This window comes from Bombyx mori, chromosome 1 (assembly GCF_030269925.1).
Source record: "Bombyx mori chromosome 1, ASM3026992v2".
Taxonomy (NCBI): Eukaryota; Metazoa; Arthropoda; class Insecta; order Lepidoptera; family Bombycidae; genus Bombyx; species Bombyx mori.
Genome location: NC_085107.1, coordinates 3,606,294 through 3,625,943, shown reverse-complemented (window position 1 = coordinate 3,625,943; position 19,650 = coordinate 3,606,294). Strand labels below are relative to the sequence as shown.

At 35.2% G+C, this 19,650-nt stretch overlaps 1 protein-coding gene across 2 annotated transcripts in view; it reads right to left on the bottom strand.

The window, feature by feature from the left end:
* Positions 1-11: 11 nt before the first annotated feature.
* The window catches only part of ap (apterous), a 51,675-nt gene continuing 32,036 nt past the window's right edge, over positions 12-19,650 (bottom strand). The window contains exons 5-7 of one of the 2 annotated variants that reach the window (XM_021352275.3): positions 18,462-18,610; positions 6,713-6,948; positions 12-4,685 (exon numbers count right to left, since the gene is read on the bottom strand). In XM_021352275.3, the coding sequence (XP_021207950.1) occupies positions 4,476-4,685; positions 6,713-6,948; positions 18,462-18,610 (595 nt within the window). In that variant the 3' untranslated portion in view covers positions 12-4,475. The remainder of the gene's footprint in view (positions 4,686-6,712; positions 6,949-18,461; positions 18,611-19,650) is intronic. The other variant, NM_001282221.1, reaches the window with a different exon arrangement.

The window sequence follows — 19,650 nt, the reverse complement described above, 5'->3', positions numbered from 1 at the left end:
AAAAATAAACGTTACAATTGAATTTTAATATATTAAATCATTTTCATGTATAAATATGTGTCTGTCCTACATTCGTATCTAATAATACTACGCTTAAATACTAAATAGTTAAAGATGGCGTTAAAGAGAACGTTCTCGAAGCCGCGTTACCGTTAATACTTTTACTTTTAGTAAGATTGTATTTCGGGAATCAGTAAGGTAAGAGAACGACGGCACTTCGCCGCGTAAGCCCGAGGTCACTGACCTAGCGCGTCATCTGATTTTTAGGCTGCGTTACATTGCGCGGTATTCGGGAAACAATCAGTACTTACAAGTTGTTTCGTCGATCGTGTTATGGATCACTTATGCATTCGAGAACGACTCCAACACCCCCTATATGAATACAAATACATTTTACGTTCGTCATCAAAAGCTGAGTAGAGACAATATCATATTGTTTTTGTTAATTATTCGAAAACAGCTATTGAGCTTCTTGCACAGAGAACAAAAGTAGGTAATATTCGATCGTTAAAACGACATATATAAAAATCGTGACACACATAATATGTATATTGGGTATATAATATAGTGTTACAGTAAATTAGTTGTAACTAGCACGTTTTATGCGCAGTACTTTTTATGAATACACAAACATTGGTTTGGCACTGATAAGTTCACTGATAAAAAAAATACCTGTTTTGTTTTTAGACATATACATATTTGGCGTAAATTCATATAAATTTTAAACATTTTTTTTTATTGTTTCAAAGAAGATGAGTTTCATGTGCGATTCATGTATGTGTGTGTGTGCGTGAGTGATTTTTTTTTAAATTCTATATGCTTGACATTTTTTGCGTACCACGACTAGTAATTATTCGTTGTGCATAATATTAGATTAAAATTAAGCCTTGCAATCAATTTTTATGGCCTAATTAGTTTCTTTGATGCATTATGTACGTCTTGAATATTACATTCACTGCACATACTCCAATAATCTGGACTGTGGCCTTGGTATTCCTGATATCCAAAATTCATATTAAGCTCTTGCCGTACCTAAGGTAATGAAGAAGAAATGTGACATTTAAAAGCAAACTGAACGTAACCAGAGTAACTTATATATGTATTCTGTTGACAAATATTAATTTTATTCATTATAATAATAAATCATTTCGTTAAATATTCTTGTTTACATATTACTAAATTCTTGGTTAAGCACTTCTGTCATACTGAAACTGTCCACATTATCATTATTTGAATAGATTATTTAATACCATGCAACTTTAAGTTGCACACAAGATTACGTTTGTATGAACAACAATAAATTAATATGTTGTAAAACGTAACGAACAATTAGTGACATCTTATAATAGCAGCATAACTAATATAATAATAAAAATATACAATATGGCCACCAGTTGAAGTCCTTTGGCCATATTTTTTTATAACCTGGCAATAATGTATGTAGTTCAATTACCTGTGTTCCAAGAAAAAAATCCAAACTACGACATATTGAATAAATAAAATAAAAAATATATATCACTGTCAACTGTCTTGCGTGACACCTTTTATTTGACAAACTTTAATGTAATATCGCATGAATATTGTGTTGTCAATAAAAATTAAATTAAATTTGTTTTGACATATTTGTTGGATCAAATTTCAAAGTACAAATTATTTGCGTAAAATTATAATCTTAATGTACGTAATTTACAAACACTTTTATGTTTTTTTTTTTTTATATTATTATCAACGAGATTACAACATCTGTCAGGAATGGCTTGGGACATATTTAAGTACATATATTAAATGACACACAACTATCGACATAAAGAGCACGAATAAATAAATTATAAAAAATAAATTCCATTAAAACTTAGTTAACCGAAATACTATAGTTTTACTGTAGCAATATAATCATGCTATTTTTGATGTCGCATTAGCGTATAATGAATTACAATGAATAAATCGTTTTAGCATTCAAGTGTATACCAATAAAACACGAATGAAAAAAAATTACATGTGTGCAATTCACACGTGGTAGAAGTGAAACCTTCCAAAATTAAAATACAATTATCCTAAACGTCTTAAGTATATGTAAAATGTTGTCATTAGTAAATAATTGTAAGGTAGTGCCCTCTGTGAATTGATATTTTAATTTCACGTATAATCCTAAATTAAAATTCACTACAAGAGCTTTCATACACACGTTAGTGTTAAAAAATCTCACAGATGGCGCTGTATTAAATAGTATGTATATTTCTGTCTCATTCTTTGCTGGCTTCCTCCTACACATTTTTGTATTTGTGTCTCTTACCTGTCGTTTTTTCCGTTGCATCCGGTCTGAAATCACAACGATTCTAAAGAAGTTTTCACTTCAAAAGTAACTAAAATTGATGATTTATTAGTTCTAATAAAAGTATAATAATATCTAGATATTATTCTGGTTGTCGGATAAAATGTAATATAAAACCGATTTATTTTTTACATTGAGCCATTGTTCAGGAATGAAATCTTGCTTGAATAACGAAAATAATCAATAGTAAGTTTTCCAAATATTTTTTGTGATCCTTATCTAGAGAATTGTGATAGGACGCAATTATTATTTACGTAATTACTGGTGGTAAGACGTCTTCTAAGTCCGCAAGGGTAAGTACCACCACCCTGTCTATTTCTGCCGTGAAGCAGTAACACGTTTCAGTTTGAAGGGTGGGGTAGCCGTTGTAACTATATTGAGACCTTAGAACTTATATCTCAAAGTTGGTGGCGCATTTACGTTGTAGATATCTATGGGTTCCAGTAACCACTTAGCACCAGGTGGGCTGTGAGCTCGTCCACGCATCTAAGCTATAAAAAAAAGAACCAAAAATAGTACATATTTCCATACAAAGTACTTAAAAAATTGGATAATTGACTACATTGATAACTGATACATTCCATACAAGAAAACATTATGCAGGTTGAAACTTGACAACCTTAAATGGTTCTCTTTCGAATAATGATATATTTTAGCTATCTGGATCGAATTTATTTACACTTAATAATTTTTAATTGCCTGCGTAACCCAAAACGCTTAGTTCACTGATTTCTGACGTCAAAAGTCAAAATAAAGATTACTGCTCACTGATGATACTATTTTATCTGTATAAACAGAATTAAATGGCCTCACTATTCGGCTTTTACGGAAAAAATAATAGGAGAACTTCCCTGAAAACGGAAAAATCCACAATACCATCGTAGGCAAGTCCCTGATCACTATGTAATAAGAAAGCTATGACGTCACAAGTCAGCAAGCAGACGATTATTTGTCAGATATGTACAAAAGAAGGCTACGTCAATAGCCCAAAGAATAATTCACTTTTGTCTAATGAGTAATCTATTTAATAGTAAATGTTGAGTAGGATCTTAAAATAGCAATAGTTCTTTGAACAATATCACCTTAAAACAGTCTGATTTGCATATTTTTGTTTATGTTTAGTAAAATTATAAAATACCTTTCTACGTATGACTAGTTCCTATAGTCCTTTTAAGAATATTAAATTTTAAATTATTTTGGAATGTAAGTGATAGGTGTCATATTATTATCTTCAGCTATAGCTGCTTATACGTGATTCACGTTAACGTTTACCAAAACGATGATGTCCTGGGAGAAAATTTACGCACTAATTATAAATCTAAACTAATATAAAAGCCTCAAAATTACTTTAGATTAATATGTTATATAAATAGTTTTAAATGCACTAGAAAATATTTAGTATTTTTTACGATCTTAAATATCAGAAGTGTCTTTTATTACAGGAATTAGTTATACATATATTTTTATTATGATTAATAAGATGATTTCGGAATTAAATAAAATTCATAGTTTGAGAATTAAAAACTGAATGAAAATAATGTACAGGTTTTTTTTAAAGAAAATGTTTCAGGTATGTTTAACACACGCGAGATTGTCTGCCAGATGATATAGATATCCCGACGTCAAATTAACAAACTTTCTGATATAAAATAAAACTTATCCTAAAACTAGTTTCCTACACGAGAGGGTAAGATATTATATACTCAAGCGCTAAAGCCAAAAATCGAATTTTCTTTTTATTTTCAAAATTTTCGTATTTTTATTTCTTTTTCTCTCTGTGTAAAACCAAAGCACCCCATTTAAAAGATAAATATGGAACACGGATTAATAGGACGATTCATTTTTATCAATCAAAAAGTTCTCCAAAAGGGAAATTCGATATTTGGCTGCCGATAGAGATAGAGAATGCGTTTGTAAAATACTTTAATAATTTACAATATGAAGTAGATTATAACCATTAAGTGAAACAAATAATGTTATTATGTACTTAAAGTAATGTCACTTAAAGTTCGCTGTCACTAAATATCAGAGTTCGTTTACCTTTCGTGGTTATAAAAGATCTTACTGATACAATTATGTGAGTAGATAGGCTGTCATTGTATTTTCAGCAACAAACTTCTTTAAGTCGACGATTTTCCATTTGTCAGTAAAGTTCATTGAACGCCATCGGATGGGGAGTATGTACCCTCAAATCTTCAAGGGGCTGGAGAGGCTCCGAGAGGATCAGCGCGGTGGGAACTATACTTGGTGTTCCACCGTTACCAGGGACAATCGAAGTATGACCATTAACCCCGTTCGTTTCTTGCCTCATCATGTTACGTCGCCATTTTGCGCGCGCATTTTGGAACCAGACCTATGAAAATAAACGTAAGTTAAGATACATAAAAATATGCATCTTGCTGTAATGCAATAATGCAAACCAATTTGATTAATTGGAAACTTCCTCATCTCTCAAAGTTGGTTGATTGATAATTATATTTTTATACTTTTTTTTTTATTTTTTTTTTTTATTGCTTAGATGTGTGGACGAGCTCCTAGCCCACCTGGTGTTAAGTGGTTACTGGAGCCCATAGACATCTACGACGTAAACGCGCAACCCACCTTGAGACATAAGTTCTAAGGTCTCAGTATAGTTACGACAGCTGGCCCATCCTTCCAACCGAAGCGCTTACTGCTTCACAGCAGAAATAGGCAGGGTGGTGGTACCTACCCGTGCGGACTCACAAGAGGTCCTACCACCAATAATTACGCAAATTATAATGTTGCGGGTTTGATTTTTATTACACAATGTTTGTTATTCCTTCACCGTGGAAGTCAATCGTGAATATTTGTTGAGTACGTATTTCATTAGAAAAATTTGTACCCGTCTGAGATTCGAGCACCGGTGCATCGCTACATACGAATGCACCGGACGTTTTATCTTTTAGGCCATGACAACTTCAACATACATGCATACATTCAACATAATATGCTGCCGTTAAGGCCAGTAGTAAAGGGTCACAATAATTTGCTAGTACATTTTTAATGATGAGTCTGGAACTTTTTTATTACAATTCGAGGGCTGAAAGGCTATTTGGTTTAAGCGACATTTTTGCAATTTTACAGAAGAGACATTTAAGGATTAAAATTTGGAAAAGATAGGTATCATGCCAAAAAACTTCTTCAATGATCTATTCGACACAACTATTTGAATGAAGTAAAATTAATTGTAGTTCAATTAAAAATATCGAATTGTTAATGTTAATATGTACCAAATAAAATGCATCTTTAATTACAAAAATAAATGTCGCGTAATTAAGCGAAATGTCGCTTAAACCAACTCTTACCCCTGAAATTAATTATACTGCCTTACGATTTTCTAATTTTAAGGCAGCACCATCTAACGGAGGGATGAGGAATCTTTTTCATAAATCGTGCGCCCTCAAAGGTTTTCACGAATTGCGTATTGCTTGTTATTACTTACAAAGCGTTTGCAAATAATTCTCTAAATTATCCGATAGATGATGTAGCCTTAAAATTTGGCATATTACTTGGACTTATTTATTGAATTTAAAAAATGAAATGTACCTAATAATTTACAGTTAATAGTTTGTACCAAAATTTATTTATATTATACCATTTTTCATGTAATGTAACAATATAATATATTCGTTTCAGTGTGGTATTCGAGAATAAGCTGCTAAACTACTACTACCACTGTCATAAAAGTTTATTGAGCACAAACAGTTTAAATTTGTGTATATCGATCTTTTTATCTCTTAAAATCAAATATGCGAACTAAGCTTGTTGTAATTATAATTCATACACAAGTCGATAACCGTTGCCATTGAAATCATCGCATTTTCTGTAAAGTGAAAATATTGCACGGGCAACTTTGATTGATTCTTATAAACATTATAAAGTTGCGAATTTTCACAAAATTTTAAATCGACCGGTTTGTCGTTGATGATTCGCAGTCCATGCCGCCGCCGCGCGACAATAAAATTCACGACAAGTGGCCTCAAAAGGCGAGTCGTGATATTTTTATGATGTGGTCTTCGTTTAGGTAGGTATGCGTCAACAATTACCACAAAAAAAAAAATATATGTAACTAGCTGTACCCGTCCGCTTCGTTGGGCATTTAAAATTAACATTATTATTTCTCACCCCCACAAAAATTCTCATCATTAACGCACCCGCAACTGATGTAGGGAGTCCAACACTCGTATAAATATTAGCCTATTCATTAAGTATATGTATTTTCTACATGGATACCAAGTTTCAAGTCAATCGGATGCATGGTTCAGTAGTTATAACGGAACATCCGTAAAAACCACGGTACATTTATATACTAGTATAGATTGCATTGAAAAAAAAAACAGTGAAAGGGAAAGATCTAACCTGTAAGACCCTTTTCGAGAGTCCAGTCTTCTGGGCCAATTGCTTTAAGTCTTTCGCATCAGGGTTCTGGTTGATTGCGAAGTAAGATTTCATGGTCCGTAGCTGGTGATGCTTGAAGCTGGTTCGCATTCGCTTGGTCCTTTGCGTGTGGCTAGAAACGCTGCCTGGAGAGGCCACTGAAGAGTCATAAGCCAGAGACTCCATGGATGAAGACAGATCGCCACGATGCAGGATTTCTATGGAAGTTAACTGGTAAATTTTTGAGGTAAACTTACGAGCTTTGTAAGCAGAACGCTCCTGATACAGGATAAGTTCGCAAATTTGCAGTACATATTATTATAAAACAACTATTGTATCTTTTTATGTTTTCCGAAAAACGACAAAAAAAATAAAATTCGCAATATTCGCTTAATATTATAAATACAAAATAAAAACTTTAAAACAAACAATTCAGGAGTCCGTACATATAAAATTGACAGAAAGAAATAAACTTAAGTGGTTCAATAACGTTATAACATCCTTATTACTTAATAAAATACTTCATAAAATTCTTTGTAAATTTCCAAATACATAGTATACTTTCCCTAACATTTAAACTATCATTGTATTTAAATTGAAACTCTAAATCCACAAGCACATAGATCTAAATAGAGTTTATGCAAGAAAGGAAATACGTTTCATTGCTGTAGTAATAAGGAGCTGTCGTACCGTGAAGCCACATCCTACGGAATAACTAACTCTCATAGACAGGATGCTTAATTGCTTATAAGTTTGCAGATCGGAGGCTGTGGTCTCGTGATCGTTGGACCGGATTATGATATAGTTTTTGCTAATGGGAACGTTTTTGCTGCAGAACCATTGCCGTGGTTCCGGGGTCTGATCGCGACGAAGCTAGTGACTAGAAACGAGGCGACAATGGCCAAAAGAACCGCTGATATTGGGCCACTCTTCAAAAAAATGAGAATATATTTTTTATCTGGCAGCTAGCTACTCGAGTAAACGCCACAAGATAATTTCTACGCGACGATCTCTTTGAATTAATAGGAACTCTTTAAAGTTCAAACTCTGTATTTTGTACCGCATGTTACATGGGGAGTGCTCTGAGTAATTGTTCGAGATGATACCAACGTTTCATTTTTACCATCGCACCGCCCGTCACCGGAGTAGAGTTCATCCATACTTCCTGGAACCACTGCGGTCATCCACAGTGCGTTTCCAGAGGTCTTTTTTGCCACGTACCATCTGGCTATGGAATGAGCTCCCCTCCACGGTGTTTCCCGAGCGCTATGACATGTCCTTCTTCAAACGAGGCCTGTGGAGAGTATTAAGCAGTAGGCAGCGGCTTGGCTCTGCTCCTGGCATTGCTGAAGTCCATGGGCGACGGTAACCACTTACCATCAGGTGGGCCGTACGCTCGTCTGCCTACAAAGGCAATAAAAAAAAAACTCAAAAACTATTTTGACTTAGAACAGAGAAGCGGGTAGTTCAATTTTTCTTAAACGGTAACGTGAATTTCATAATATAATATATTATTCTCGAACGGAGAATGCCACTTTACAACGTAGTAACGTTATTTGAGGTCAAAATACATTATTATTCGTCATAGTATCCTAAAAAGATAGAAAGATAAATATAGGCCCAAATAAGCCAAAGACTTCGCTCCATTTTCTAACGGAAATTCGTTAAATCAACGTACCAAACCAATTAGTGAATAACGAAGTTGACGGACGGAAATATAATTTTATAAAACGGCTTTTCGATCAAACCAAGTGTACGCCGCTTACGTGGATGTCAAAACAAATAACTCGACATGATGAATGCTCCGATAATTGGAACTATATTTCGATCTAATAAGATAAAGACTAATAGACAAGCACACTCATCATAACCAATGGTTTATAATCTATTAATTTGTGGCCTCGAACTTGGGTGGTTGCACCCAACGGTGCAAATCGAACTAATTATCAAAATATACGTTTTTATTTTATTTTAATTAAGTGTATTTCGCTCGTGGGGTGTCTTGTTGGTAATTAATTTTTGTTGTTTGGTTCTGCTTTTATTCAATTCGGTGTGCTGTCCGTTAATCTCTCATATTAAATTATTTTTAATGGGAATAAATAGGGCACTTAATTTGATGGAGTGTGGTTTGAATTTTTTTTTTTCTTTTTTAATGTTTGTTCATCGAATTATAAGTACGATTTACGGGTAACAACTTCGTTCGTTTTTAGTATACTTTATTAAAGCCAAAACTAGCGCATCACAAGAACAGTTAGAACAGATAATTACGTGAGTGTTTCTAAAAGACACGTTGACGATATCAGTTTAAATATTTTCTTAAAGAATTCTTTTAGATTCTCAACTTAATAGAGACGTGCATTTTAGAAGTTATAAAATGAACATTGTTTCTATGTATTTATTTTTCAAGTAATCATTACGTCTAATTTGAAGTATATTCACCTTACTAAGTAATCTGAAATATGAGATACATTTTGATATAGCCTGCAACGACAGTGTTTTGTGACCAAATATTTTATTGCATACCAAACATTCCGTTATATTTACGTGTATCGGAATCCAAGTTAATGGGGCCCGGCAACGAATCGATCACCGCATTATGTACATGTTTTTCTTTTACAATCAAAATTAACATGTTACTGTATTAGAAAATTAAAAAAATAACTTCTTTGAAGTACTGCAATAAACCAAACGTGTTGTAAAAGCTTCGATATTAACCATTGGTTATAAAAAAAATAAAGGAGCCACGGAGTTGTATATGTGTTTTATTGCAGTTGTAGGCGCCGTTTCTGACGGCTCTCAAGTCAAGCGATGTAGCGGATGACAAGATTAACTGCTCTCGAGTCATGAAGTAAACAATAAATATTCAGCTCCATGACTACAGCAAAGAAAACAGACGGTCGACAAATAGGAAAAAAAATTCTGCACATTATATTTTGGTATTTATTTTTAAATAAAATATAATAAGGGTAAATCCGAATGTTTTTTATTCATACCATTAAATCTTGTTTAAAGCAGTAGCGGTAGAAACAAAAAAAAAGAATATAATCGGTAGACTAACTATACGGTTAAGATCCGAGATATAGAATATTATGCATAATATTATAATTATAAGCTTAAAAAACTAAATAATGTTTTTACATTAGATACAGATAGAATCTCATTGATTCTTATTCTTCTTACTGGTGGTAGGACCTCTTGTGAGTCCGCACGGGTAGGTACCACCACCTCGCTTATTACTGCGGTGAAGCAGTGATGCGTTTCGGGTAGCCATTGTAACTATACTGAGACCTTAGAACTTACAACTCAAGGTGGCGCATTTACGTTGTAGATGTCTATGGGCTCCAGCGACCACTTAACACCAAGTGGGCTGTGAGGTCGTCCCCCCATCTAAGCAATAAAAAAAATTAGAGGCTCACTGAATATAATAAATTTTATTTTTAGGTTTTTTTGTTTATTATACGCAGTCGAAAGTTTATGTAGTGCACCAAACACCAACAATAAAATTTCGGAGCTTGTAAAAAGATACTTCATCTGAAGCGAAAGCTGCTATTTTGGTAGATACCTAATATATTATTTGTTGTAATCAAATCCAGGCGGCTGTAATAAAACTTAAAAATCTCACAAACGCTAACTTCTTTCTTTGAGCTCTGGACACATCTCATTTACAATTGAGCTTTGTACGCGGCTTTTAAATCGGCGAACTTATCACGCATTACATATCAACTAAATTTAAAACAAAAAAGAGACAATAAAATGCATAAATAACTACATCGGAACCCATAAATTGATATCATAAAAACCAAATTAAAGTATAACAAAAAAAAACCTCACTAAATCGTTACGAAGAGGCGGTCAATCAATTTCCACAAAAAAAAAAAGTATAGTCAACAGTTTAATACCTATATCCGAATCTTAATCACGAACAGACGTCTAATTAAAATAAATATGCCTCAAAAGACAAACCACCCTCGACCCCAAACACACCCTACGTAATAAACGGCGGTGTGCATTTACAACCGCTGTTTCGTAAAAAAAAATCATTTTTTTGAACCTGTTCTCACACCTGTCTTTTTAAATAACGTTTCATTAATTGCAATTATCTTTCGGGTACAGAAAGACGACTTTCTTTATTTCTCGTATCTTTTGAGCAATGCCTTAGTGATCTTATATCTTTAAACGAGCAGTTCTTGTTTTAAAATATATAATAATATATAATCTGAATCTCGGAAACGGTTCCAAGGATTTTCATAAAATTTAGTATACAGGGGATTTTGGGGGCGATAACTCGATCTAGCTACGATTTACGTAAAATGTTGTTTTCAACTTTATCGATAATCAGCTTAATCATAAACTTTTTTTTTATTGAAGGAAAATAACAAATAATAATAATATAATATCAATATGTAATTCGTATTTAAATATAATTTCTAAAAAACAAAATTTATAAAAAAAAATCGTTCATCCTCTAGTGATCAAATATGATAACGAAGCGTAATAAAAAAATACTGGAACAATAGGACAGCTACGTGGTGGTGCTGGAACTCACCGGTAGTACTCATGAGGAGAAGGAATGCTTGCACCAGCACGCAGCATACCGAAAGAGAGGCAAGTAAAGAGCTCGCTACATCTAGTACACTCATGCCATTCGTTTGCCGTTAGATATGCAGCCATTATATAATAGCGTTTGTGGCGGGTAGCCATTACACAACACAAGATATTTGACAGATGCCTGAATTTCTCTTACGTCATTGTCAAAATAAACTAGCATATATACAAGTTCCGAACAACAACATCCACTGAAGAAATCTCAGTGCATGACCACCATTTTACTGAGATTACATTTCATCCCATATCATCTTATCTCATTTCGTTTAACTTTATCCCAGTCGATTAATGTCTCAAAATATTCTTCTTCATTTCCTCATTTCGTTTCATTTAATTTCCCTCCATATTGTCATTTTTCATAAAAATAAGAATATAAATTAAAATAAGACATGACTTAAAGTTCTTAGTTACCAGGTCATAAAATCCCTTAAAAAAAACAATATCGGACCGTCGGTCTACCGAGTTATTACACCCGCTTGTTGGAAGATTTTCCCTTCGTCGTTAAACTTTCCATAACGTTTGACGCTGAATCCATGCGCAGTTCACCAACTAATATATGCTCCTCAATACAAACATAATGCAAATAAACTTGCAGACTAAATGGTCTTAACTGACTCTATCCATCAACCCACAGACGTCCAGTAATGGATATAGGGCTCTCACAAGGTTCGCCACAATAACCAGTCCTACGTTACCTGCATCAAGCGGATTCCCATGACCTTCAATAGGTCTTAGATCCACCTTGGGAGAGGCCTATCCACGCTACATCTTTCGGTACACGGCTGCCACTCCGAAAACTTTTGATCTCAGCAGCCATCTGTTCTAAGAGCAGAGTTCCATTTCAATCCTGCCATCCTTATAATGGTTCTCTTATGAATCTCCTCATTCGTGAATCGCAGGGAAACTCCTTATTTAATCTAATAAATTTATTTATGATAACAAATCTAATATAATCAAATACTAAATACCTATAGTTTAAATCGTTGTGGATTTAGTTTTAATCACGGAATGAATTACCAATTAATTATTGGTGGGGCTCAAAAGTACTGGAGTGGAGACCTCGTACTGAACGTTGACGTGGGTAGACAAAGAAACGGACCGACGATTTGTTGAAAATAGCTGGTAGGGACTGGATTCGAAAGGCAAGAGACCAAAAAGAATGGAGTGCATTTAAAGAAACCTACACTCGGCATTGGATGGACAGGGGTTCAAGAAGAGATATATACGTGATACTGTCAATTTTCAATTTCAAACAAATAAGAATCATCACAAATGCATTTCTAAGCTGGATACGTCCCGTGAGAGATCTGCTCTGTGATTTAATGATTTAAAATTTTGGAATGAAAATAGTGAGTTTGTACAAATTAATGTGTAAAAATTTACCTTATGTTATTCACAGCTATTATTATATAGGCATTGGTCTCTCATTATGGTATATTAATAAGACAGAGTTAAATAAGTATATTCCGCATCTATAGTAGATTTAATTTCAGTGTGACGCTAATCGAAATATTAAAGTAAAATTAAAAACGTAATCATCTAAATCATGATTTATCTATGAAAAAGATTGTTGAAAGAAACCACATTTTAGTTTGCACAAACTCGGCCAAGCCACTACTAGTCTAAGTCAGTTGCTATGAAAAGTTTACAATATTGAATTGAGTAGAATAAGTGAAGACTCGCGAACTCAATTGCTTGTTTAATTTTCAACATAGATGAATTATGCCGGATCGTCGAACGCGAAAGAAAAACTTTCAACTTTGCAGTGGCTGGCACTAAACGCGGCGGCTATTTCATTTCTCTGACCTTGAGTTCCCTGAACTTGAGAACGGAAGCTTCTTAATGGACTGGTTTTTTTCCTTTTCTAGTGTTGCTAGTTTGAAATTTAAAGTATTATTGTTAAATGGAAAATTCAGTCTAAGCGTTTCGTATGCATATTTTAGTAATGTTTTGGCATTGAAAAGTAACATCTCAGAATGAATTTATTACTATTTTAAATCTTATTCAAAGGGAACAGATAATAAATTTATTTTAATTACGTCTCAATTAACTACATTTATGTTCTTCGTGGTTTTCTCGTAGATAATTTTTGTTACTGTCAATATAATTGGTTTTTTTATTGCTTACATAGGTGGACGAGCTCACAGCCCACCTGGTGTTCAGTGGTTACTGGAGCCCATAGACATCTACAACGTAAATGCGCCACCCACCCACCTTGAGATATAAGTTCTAAGGTCTCAGTATAGTTATAGTTATAGTGTATTCCGTCGTTAATCTGCAGTACTATGAAAATATCTTCAAAAAGTTCAGGAACATTTTATTTTCTCTAAAATCCTGATTCTACTTCCAAATGGAGCTCGTCAGCTTTGTAATAAAATTAAAATATCACACCAATACACTACTTCAGATAAAAGTTGTATCTGAGAAAGCAAATTATGAGTACACCTAAATTTACATACACATTGGTATCGATAATGTGTATATCGATAGTCGATAAGGCACGTATTTTAAAGGGCACTTGCAGTTCTCATTATGACCGTCACGTGCGCTGTCGAGTGGCGCTGTTGTGCCAACAAGCTAGGGTCGAAACGTGTGAAATAATCTAGATACCTAGCATACGTTTTTTACAACGGTTTCTGACAAAACGCGGTAAACAAATTGGCAAGTCACACAGCCTTTAAAATTAAATAATCAAAATCATTGTCGTTACCAATAATTTTACAAAATCTTGGAAAAGAAAAACAAATGTTTTGAAATAGTACAAAGGTCTGTCTTTAAAATCAAGAGATTAATGCTTTTTTTTAATATTATCTACCACAACATTAAAAAAATCCGAAATCTCGCAAGTAGATTCTTAATTTGAAACAACGAATAACGAAATAGGTAGAATTACATTACATCAGATGTTTCCATTAATATTTGCAGCCTAGTAGAGTACGCCACAGTTGTTGTAGTTTTCTGAGAATTTCGGCAGAGACCCGTCGCCTCTCTGCTGCCATTCTCGACGGCGGCACGATAAATCGGGTCGAGTAACATAGCCTGAATTCACCTCAATGAGTCTCGCTTTTCGTCGCTATAAAGAATAATCCAAGCGACCCTGACTGGCGACCCAACATCAGTACCCACACGTCTCTCCCTCACCCTTACCATCTCAGTACGAGCTTGAAAGAGACAAAGCCTACTTTGGTCGTTCGCTTTCTATTCATTAGTAGTGATTATGGCATGGGATGACTTGACATAGGGACATTGGGGTAGCAGCCGTGGGGTAACCCTCCTGAGGTTTGTGAATTTCAACTGATGCCTTATCCGAAAAATGGATGAGATTTTATGAACGTCTTAGGTACTGCAACTTATTCTGAAGCAGAGGTTGTATGTTTATTTTCTGGTATAATCATACTTTTTTCTGTCTCGGCAGAGTTACTTTACAAAAGTTAAGCGATTCTGGATTTAATATTACAGAGCTGTCTTTTGCTATAATTCACGAGTTCGGTATTTTATTAAAACTAATCATAATCCCTAGATCATATTAGCTCATTGTTACACATTAGACATATGACCCTAATACTGAGGAGTACTTGGGTATAAGGTCTGTATACCATACCCTTCCCTAAATTGTTCAATTTAGAAAAGGGATATTACATCCCTAAGATTACATAAAATCAAATTCCTATCCGCAATTTCATACCAAACATTTGCGGCACTTTGGATCGAGTTTCACGATTCGTGTTTAATGAGCGATTTCAAACTCTGCAACGGCTGCTCCTCGGGTTTAGTCGAATCATATGTACTAACAGTTTCAAGTGATATCTTAATTAACGTTAATGATCGATTAACCTAAGGTGTTAACATTTTCATCATCAGTCGTATATATACGGTCGTATTTCGTGTGTTTCTATATAATATAGTTTATACATAATTGTACATTTTCTATATATATTATGTTACGTTTTGTTTAAGTTATTTTCTTCCATTCATATAACAGTTCGACATTAAATTTAATGATTGGCTCTCTATCTCTGGATCTGCTCTGCACAATTATCTTTTTCGTTTAGTATTCTGTCAACTACTTTGAGATTCTACTAATATGAGAAATCGTATTAGTATCACCATATATGGTATATTAGAAACACTTATCCGTCATAATTCGAGCGGTCACGTCTGTTACTAAGAGCGACCATTGAAACCCAAAAAAAAAACATCAGAATTAATCAGGATAGTAAATGAAATGTGTTTCGATTGGGACTTCAAATAAGTAGCAGTTATAGCTATTGTCTCTAAACAGCTTTATGATAGTTTTTGTAAGTGTTTATGTAGCCTGACTTAAACAACTAATTTTTTTCAAAAAGGAAACCAGATTGGAATAAATACGTCGCGATTTTTATGAATCGAAATTTCACAATGGAGCGCACATTTACGCTTCTATTTAGTTACATCCAAACACATTTTACACTATGAAACGTAAGTCTCAATCGCAACAATATTTCCTGGGATAATGGAGGCAATGCGTTCCCGATGATAAGTTATGAATGTGAAGCCGGATGCTTGAGCTTACTTATTCACCCGTCTATTGAATCCGCGCCCGGGAAATTTTACATTTTATTTATTGAAGCAAAACGCTATTCGTTATCGGAATTTTGATCCCTACGAGTCACGGATTTAAGTTGTGTTTTAAATGCTTCTTGAACGTCGAGGACTTTAACGAGCTGATGACATATTTCAATATTTTTAAAAGGAAAATCCTTTTTCTGGAGAATATTTCAAAGTTCAATATAATATTTTATTTTGCCGTGTACCTCTGTTGTGTTTTAAGTTTCTTATTAAGACGCTATGCGATGCGGAATGCAAATAAAAACCGATACGTCAGTTTTATTGATTCGTACTAATCATCAGACCTCAACCAACGCAGGTCACACACAAATAAAATCATCGATACCTTAAACTCTATACCCATTTACGGGTATGTTTTATTATTTTGTATCGTTCTACGTACCATTTACGAAATAAACGTATTCCCCGTTTAAGGTTTGATTCATTTTGAATAACTAGAAACTTCCATAACTGTATGAGCAGGCGTCAAAATCGGTTGGATTTGGTAACATTCGATGGAATGGATGTGATTAAGCGCCGGTCGTGAGCCGATTAAATTGACGGTCAGTTCCATAGTTGCTTGATAGTTACTGCGAATTGTTTAATCATCTGACGTTTTTTTTCGATGAATAGTTCCTTTTTTTGTCGTTGTCGTTAAGTATTTTATTGTAATATATCCGATGTAAACGTTTAATGATGATTTCTTACTATATCGGTATCAAGGTTCTATATTACTGCCTAATTTTGCCGCATATCTGGCATTTGCAATAAAAATTAATTTAATTATATTAAATTTCAATGTATTTTGGGATTTAGTGAGAGATAGTCTGTCTGGGATTTTGTGGTATGGACATGTGATGCGCAGAGAGAAGATGCATGTAACTCGGAGATGTATGGAAATGGTAGTGCAAGGTACGGGGGGGAAGAGGTCGACCGAAGAAGACATGGACGGAGTGTGTGAATGACGATATTGGAGAGAGAGGAGTGAGTGTTGATGACGGCTGATAGAAGAGAATGGAAAAGAAAAATTATATGTGCCGACCCCACCTAGTGAGATTAGGTGGAGAAAAAGATGAGGAGTCTGTCTCGGATTTTGACGTTGTGACCACTATGGAATTATCTTTTGTTATTTAGAAATATTGAAAAATACCAAAGATATCTCTCTTAAATGCTTAGTGATTTTCACTTGGAGAAAGAGCCGCGACTACTAAACATACGCCGACAACATAGACGAAAGTCTATACGTTAGGAAGAACAAAGAGTTGTTTATTTTAACACAATTATTGACCTGACCTATCTATCTAATTATCTGTCTATGACTTCTCAACTTAATTTTCACTAACTTGAAGACGTCCGATTAAATTGGAAATTTGCACACGAGTTTTTTTTACTCACGGCATTTCAATCACAATTATCAGGATATTAAAAAAAATCTTGTTTGGTTTGCTTTTTTATTTATTGCTTAGATAGGTGGACGAGCTCACGGCCCACCTGACGTTAAGTGGTTACAGCAGCCCATAGACATCTACAACGTAAATGCCGCCACCCACCTTGAGACATGAGTTTAAGGTCTTACTTTTAATTACGACTGCCCCGCCCTTCAAACTGAAACGCATTACTGCTTCACGACAAAAATAGGCAAGGTGGTGGTACCTACCCGTGCAGAATCACAAGACGTCCTACTACCAGTAATTATGCAAATTATAATTTTGCGGGTTCGATTATTTCCTTCACCGTGGAAGTCGATCGCGAACATTTGTTAAGTATGTATTTCATTAGAAAAATTGGTACCCGCCTGGGATTCGAAAACCAGTGCATCACTACATACGAATCCACCGGACGTCTTGTCCTTTAGGCCACTACGACTTATTTGCTATGTTATTTGCTAATGTGTCTTTTATATCATTTTTATACAACACATATTTTTTACTGTTGAAGTGGGCGAACGAACTTATGGCACATCTAGTGTTAGGTTCCATTGCCATGAAACCGCCATCCATCTTGAAACATAACGACAAAGCCTCAAATGTATTTATAACATTAGAGCTGTCTCACCCTTGAAATCTAAACGCGTATCTTCCTTATGGCAGTAATACCGTAAATTTATAAAGTGAAATTAAATACTTGACATTAATTCATATTATACAAATAAATCCGTGTGATTTTTATCGAAAAGCAGTCATGGTTTCGATTTGAAGGGGAGCTTAGCCCGTATAAAGTATAAATGGATCACAGGATTCATAGTAAATACAAGTTAATACTAAGAGGATCACGAGATTTCCTACGCAATTACAACTTAAAAATATTGCGAAAATTCCACGGTCAGAACATTTATATTATGTATCTATTTAATCACATTACTATACCTCAACTAGGTACTAGGATTTTATTAATCTAAATTAGAATTGTACCGCTTATTACAATGATTGCTACCGTCATTTGTAAAGTATACATTGCTGTTTACATTACTGGATATTTTGATTTCGCTCTTTATGCTATATAGTCCCAAGCTACAAGGTTTATATTTAATTGAACTTACCTAGAGCGGAGCTGGCCATCCGTATGGTTTGTGCTTGTAGCTCGTCCGGAGAGCCGTGGGGTATCTTTCTCTTCCTCGGCCGACCTTTTGGAGTTGAACCTCCACTATAGTACTGGGGTGAGTTTCCGCCATTGTGCATATCTTGACACCTATGTGTGTTTTGTTAAGATTACCGTCATTACATCCATAGATTTTCTAAGAGTGATCAAAATTAAAAGAATAAATTTTAGCTGTATTTATACGGTACAGTTATAACCATTATATGTTGGTCTCTTTTTTTTTTTTTTTTTTTTTTTTATTGCCCTTGTAGGCAGACGAGCATACGGCCCACCTGATGGTGAGTGGTTACCGTCGCCCATGGACTTCAGCAATGCCAGGGGCAGAGCCAAGCCGCTGCCTACCGCTTAATACTCTCCACAAGCCTCGTTTGAAGAAGGACATGTCATAGCGCTCGGGAAACACCGTGGAGGGGAGCTCATTCCATAGCCGGATGGTACGTGGCAAAAAAGATCTCTGGAAACGCACTGTGGATGACCGCAGTGGCTCCAGGTAGTATGGATGAACTCTACTCCGGTGGCGGGCGGTGCGATGGTAAAAACGAGATGCCGGTATCATCTCGAACAATTCCTCAGAGCACTCCCCATGGAACATACGGTACAAAATGCAGAGGGAACCGAAGTCCCTCCGCAGACCCAGAGGCTCCAAACGATCCGTGAGAATGGGATTATCGACAATCCGAACGGCCCTCCTCTGTATGGAGTCAAATGGAAGAAGCTGGTATTTGGGAGCCCCAGCCCAGAGATGGGAGCAGTACTCCACGCGAGGCCGGACTTGTGCTTTATAAAGCAAAAGCCTTTGTCCAGGCGTGAAGTACCGCTTCGCTCTGTTGAGGACTCCCAGCATTTTGGACGCCAACTTGGCTTTGCTTTCCAAATGACTCCGAAACTGGACATCGCTCGAAATGTCGACCCCAAGTATCCCAATACTCTCGGAAGGTTGCAGGGATACTCCTTGGAATTGCGGCGCCATGACAAAGGGGTCCTTCTTTGCAGTGAACGCGCAAACTTGTGTCTTTATCGGGTTGAATTGAACCAAGTTCAATTCACCCCATTCGGAGACTCGCCCCAGAGAGTTCTCCACTTCAGACACAAGTTTTGATCGTCTCTCTTGCACCGCGCTCCGAGAGAGA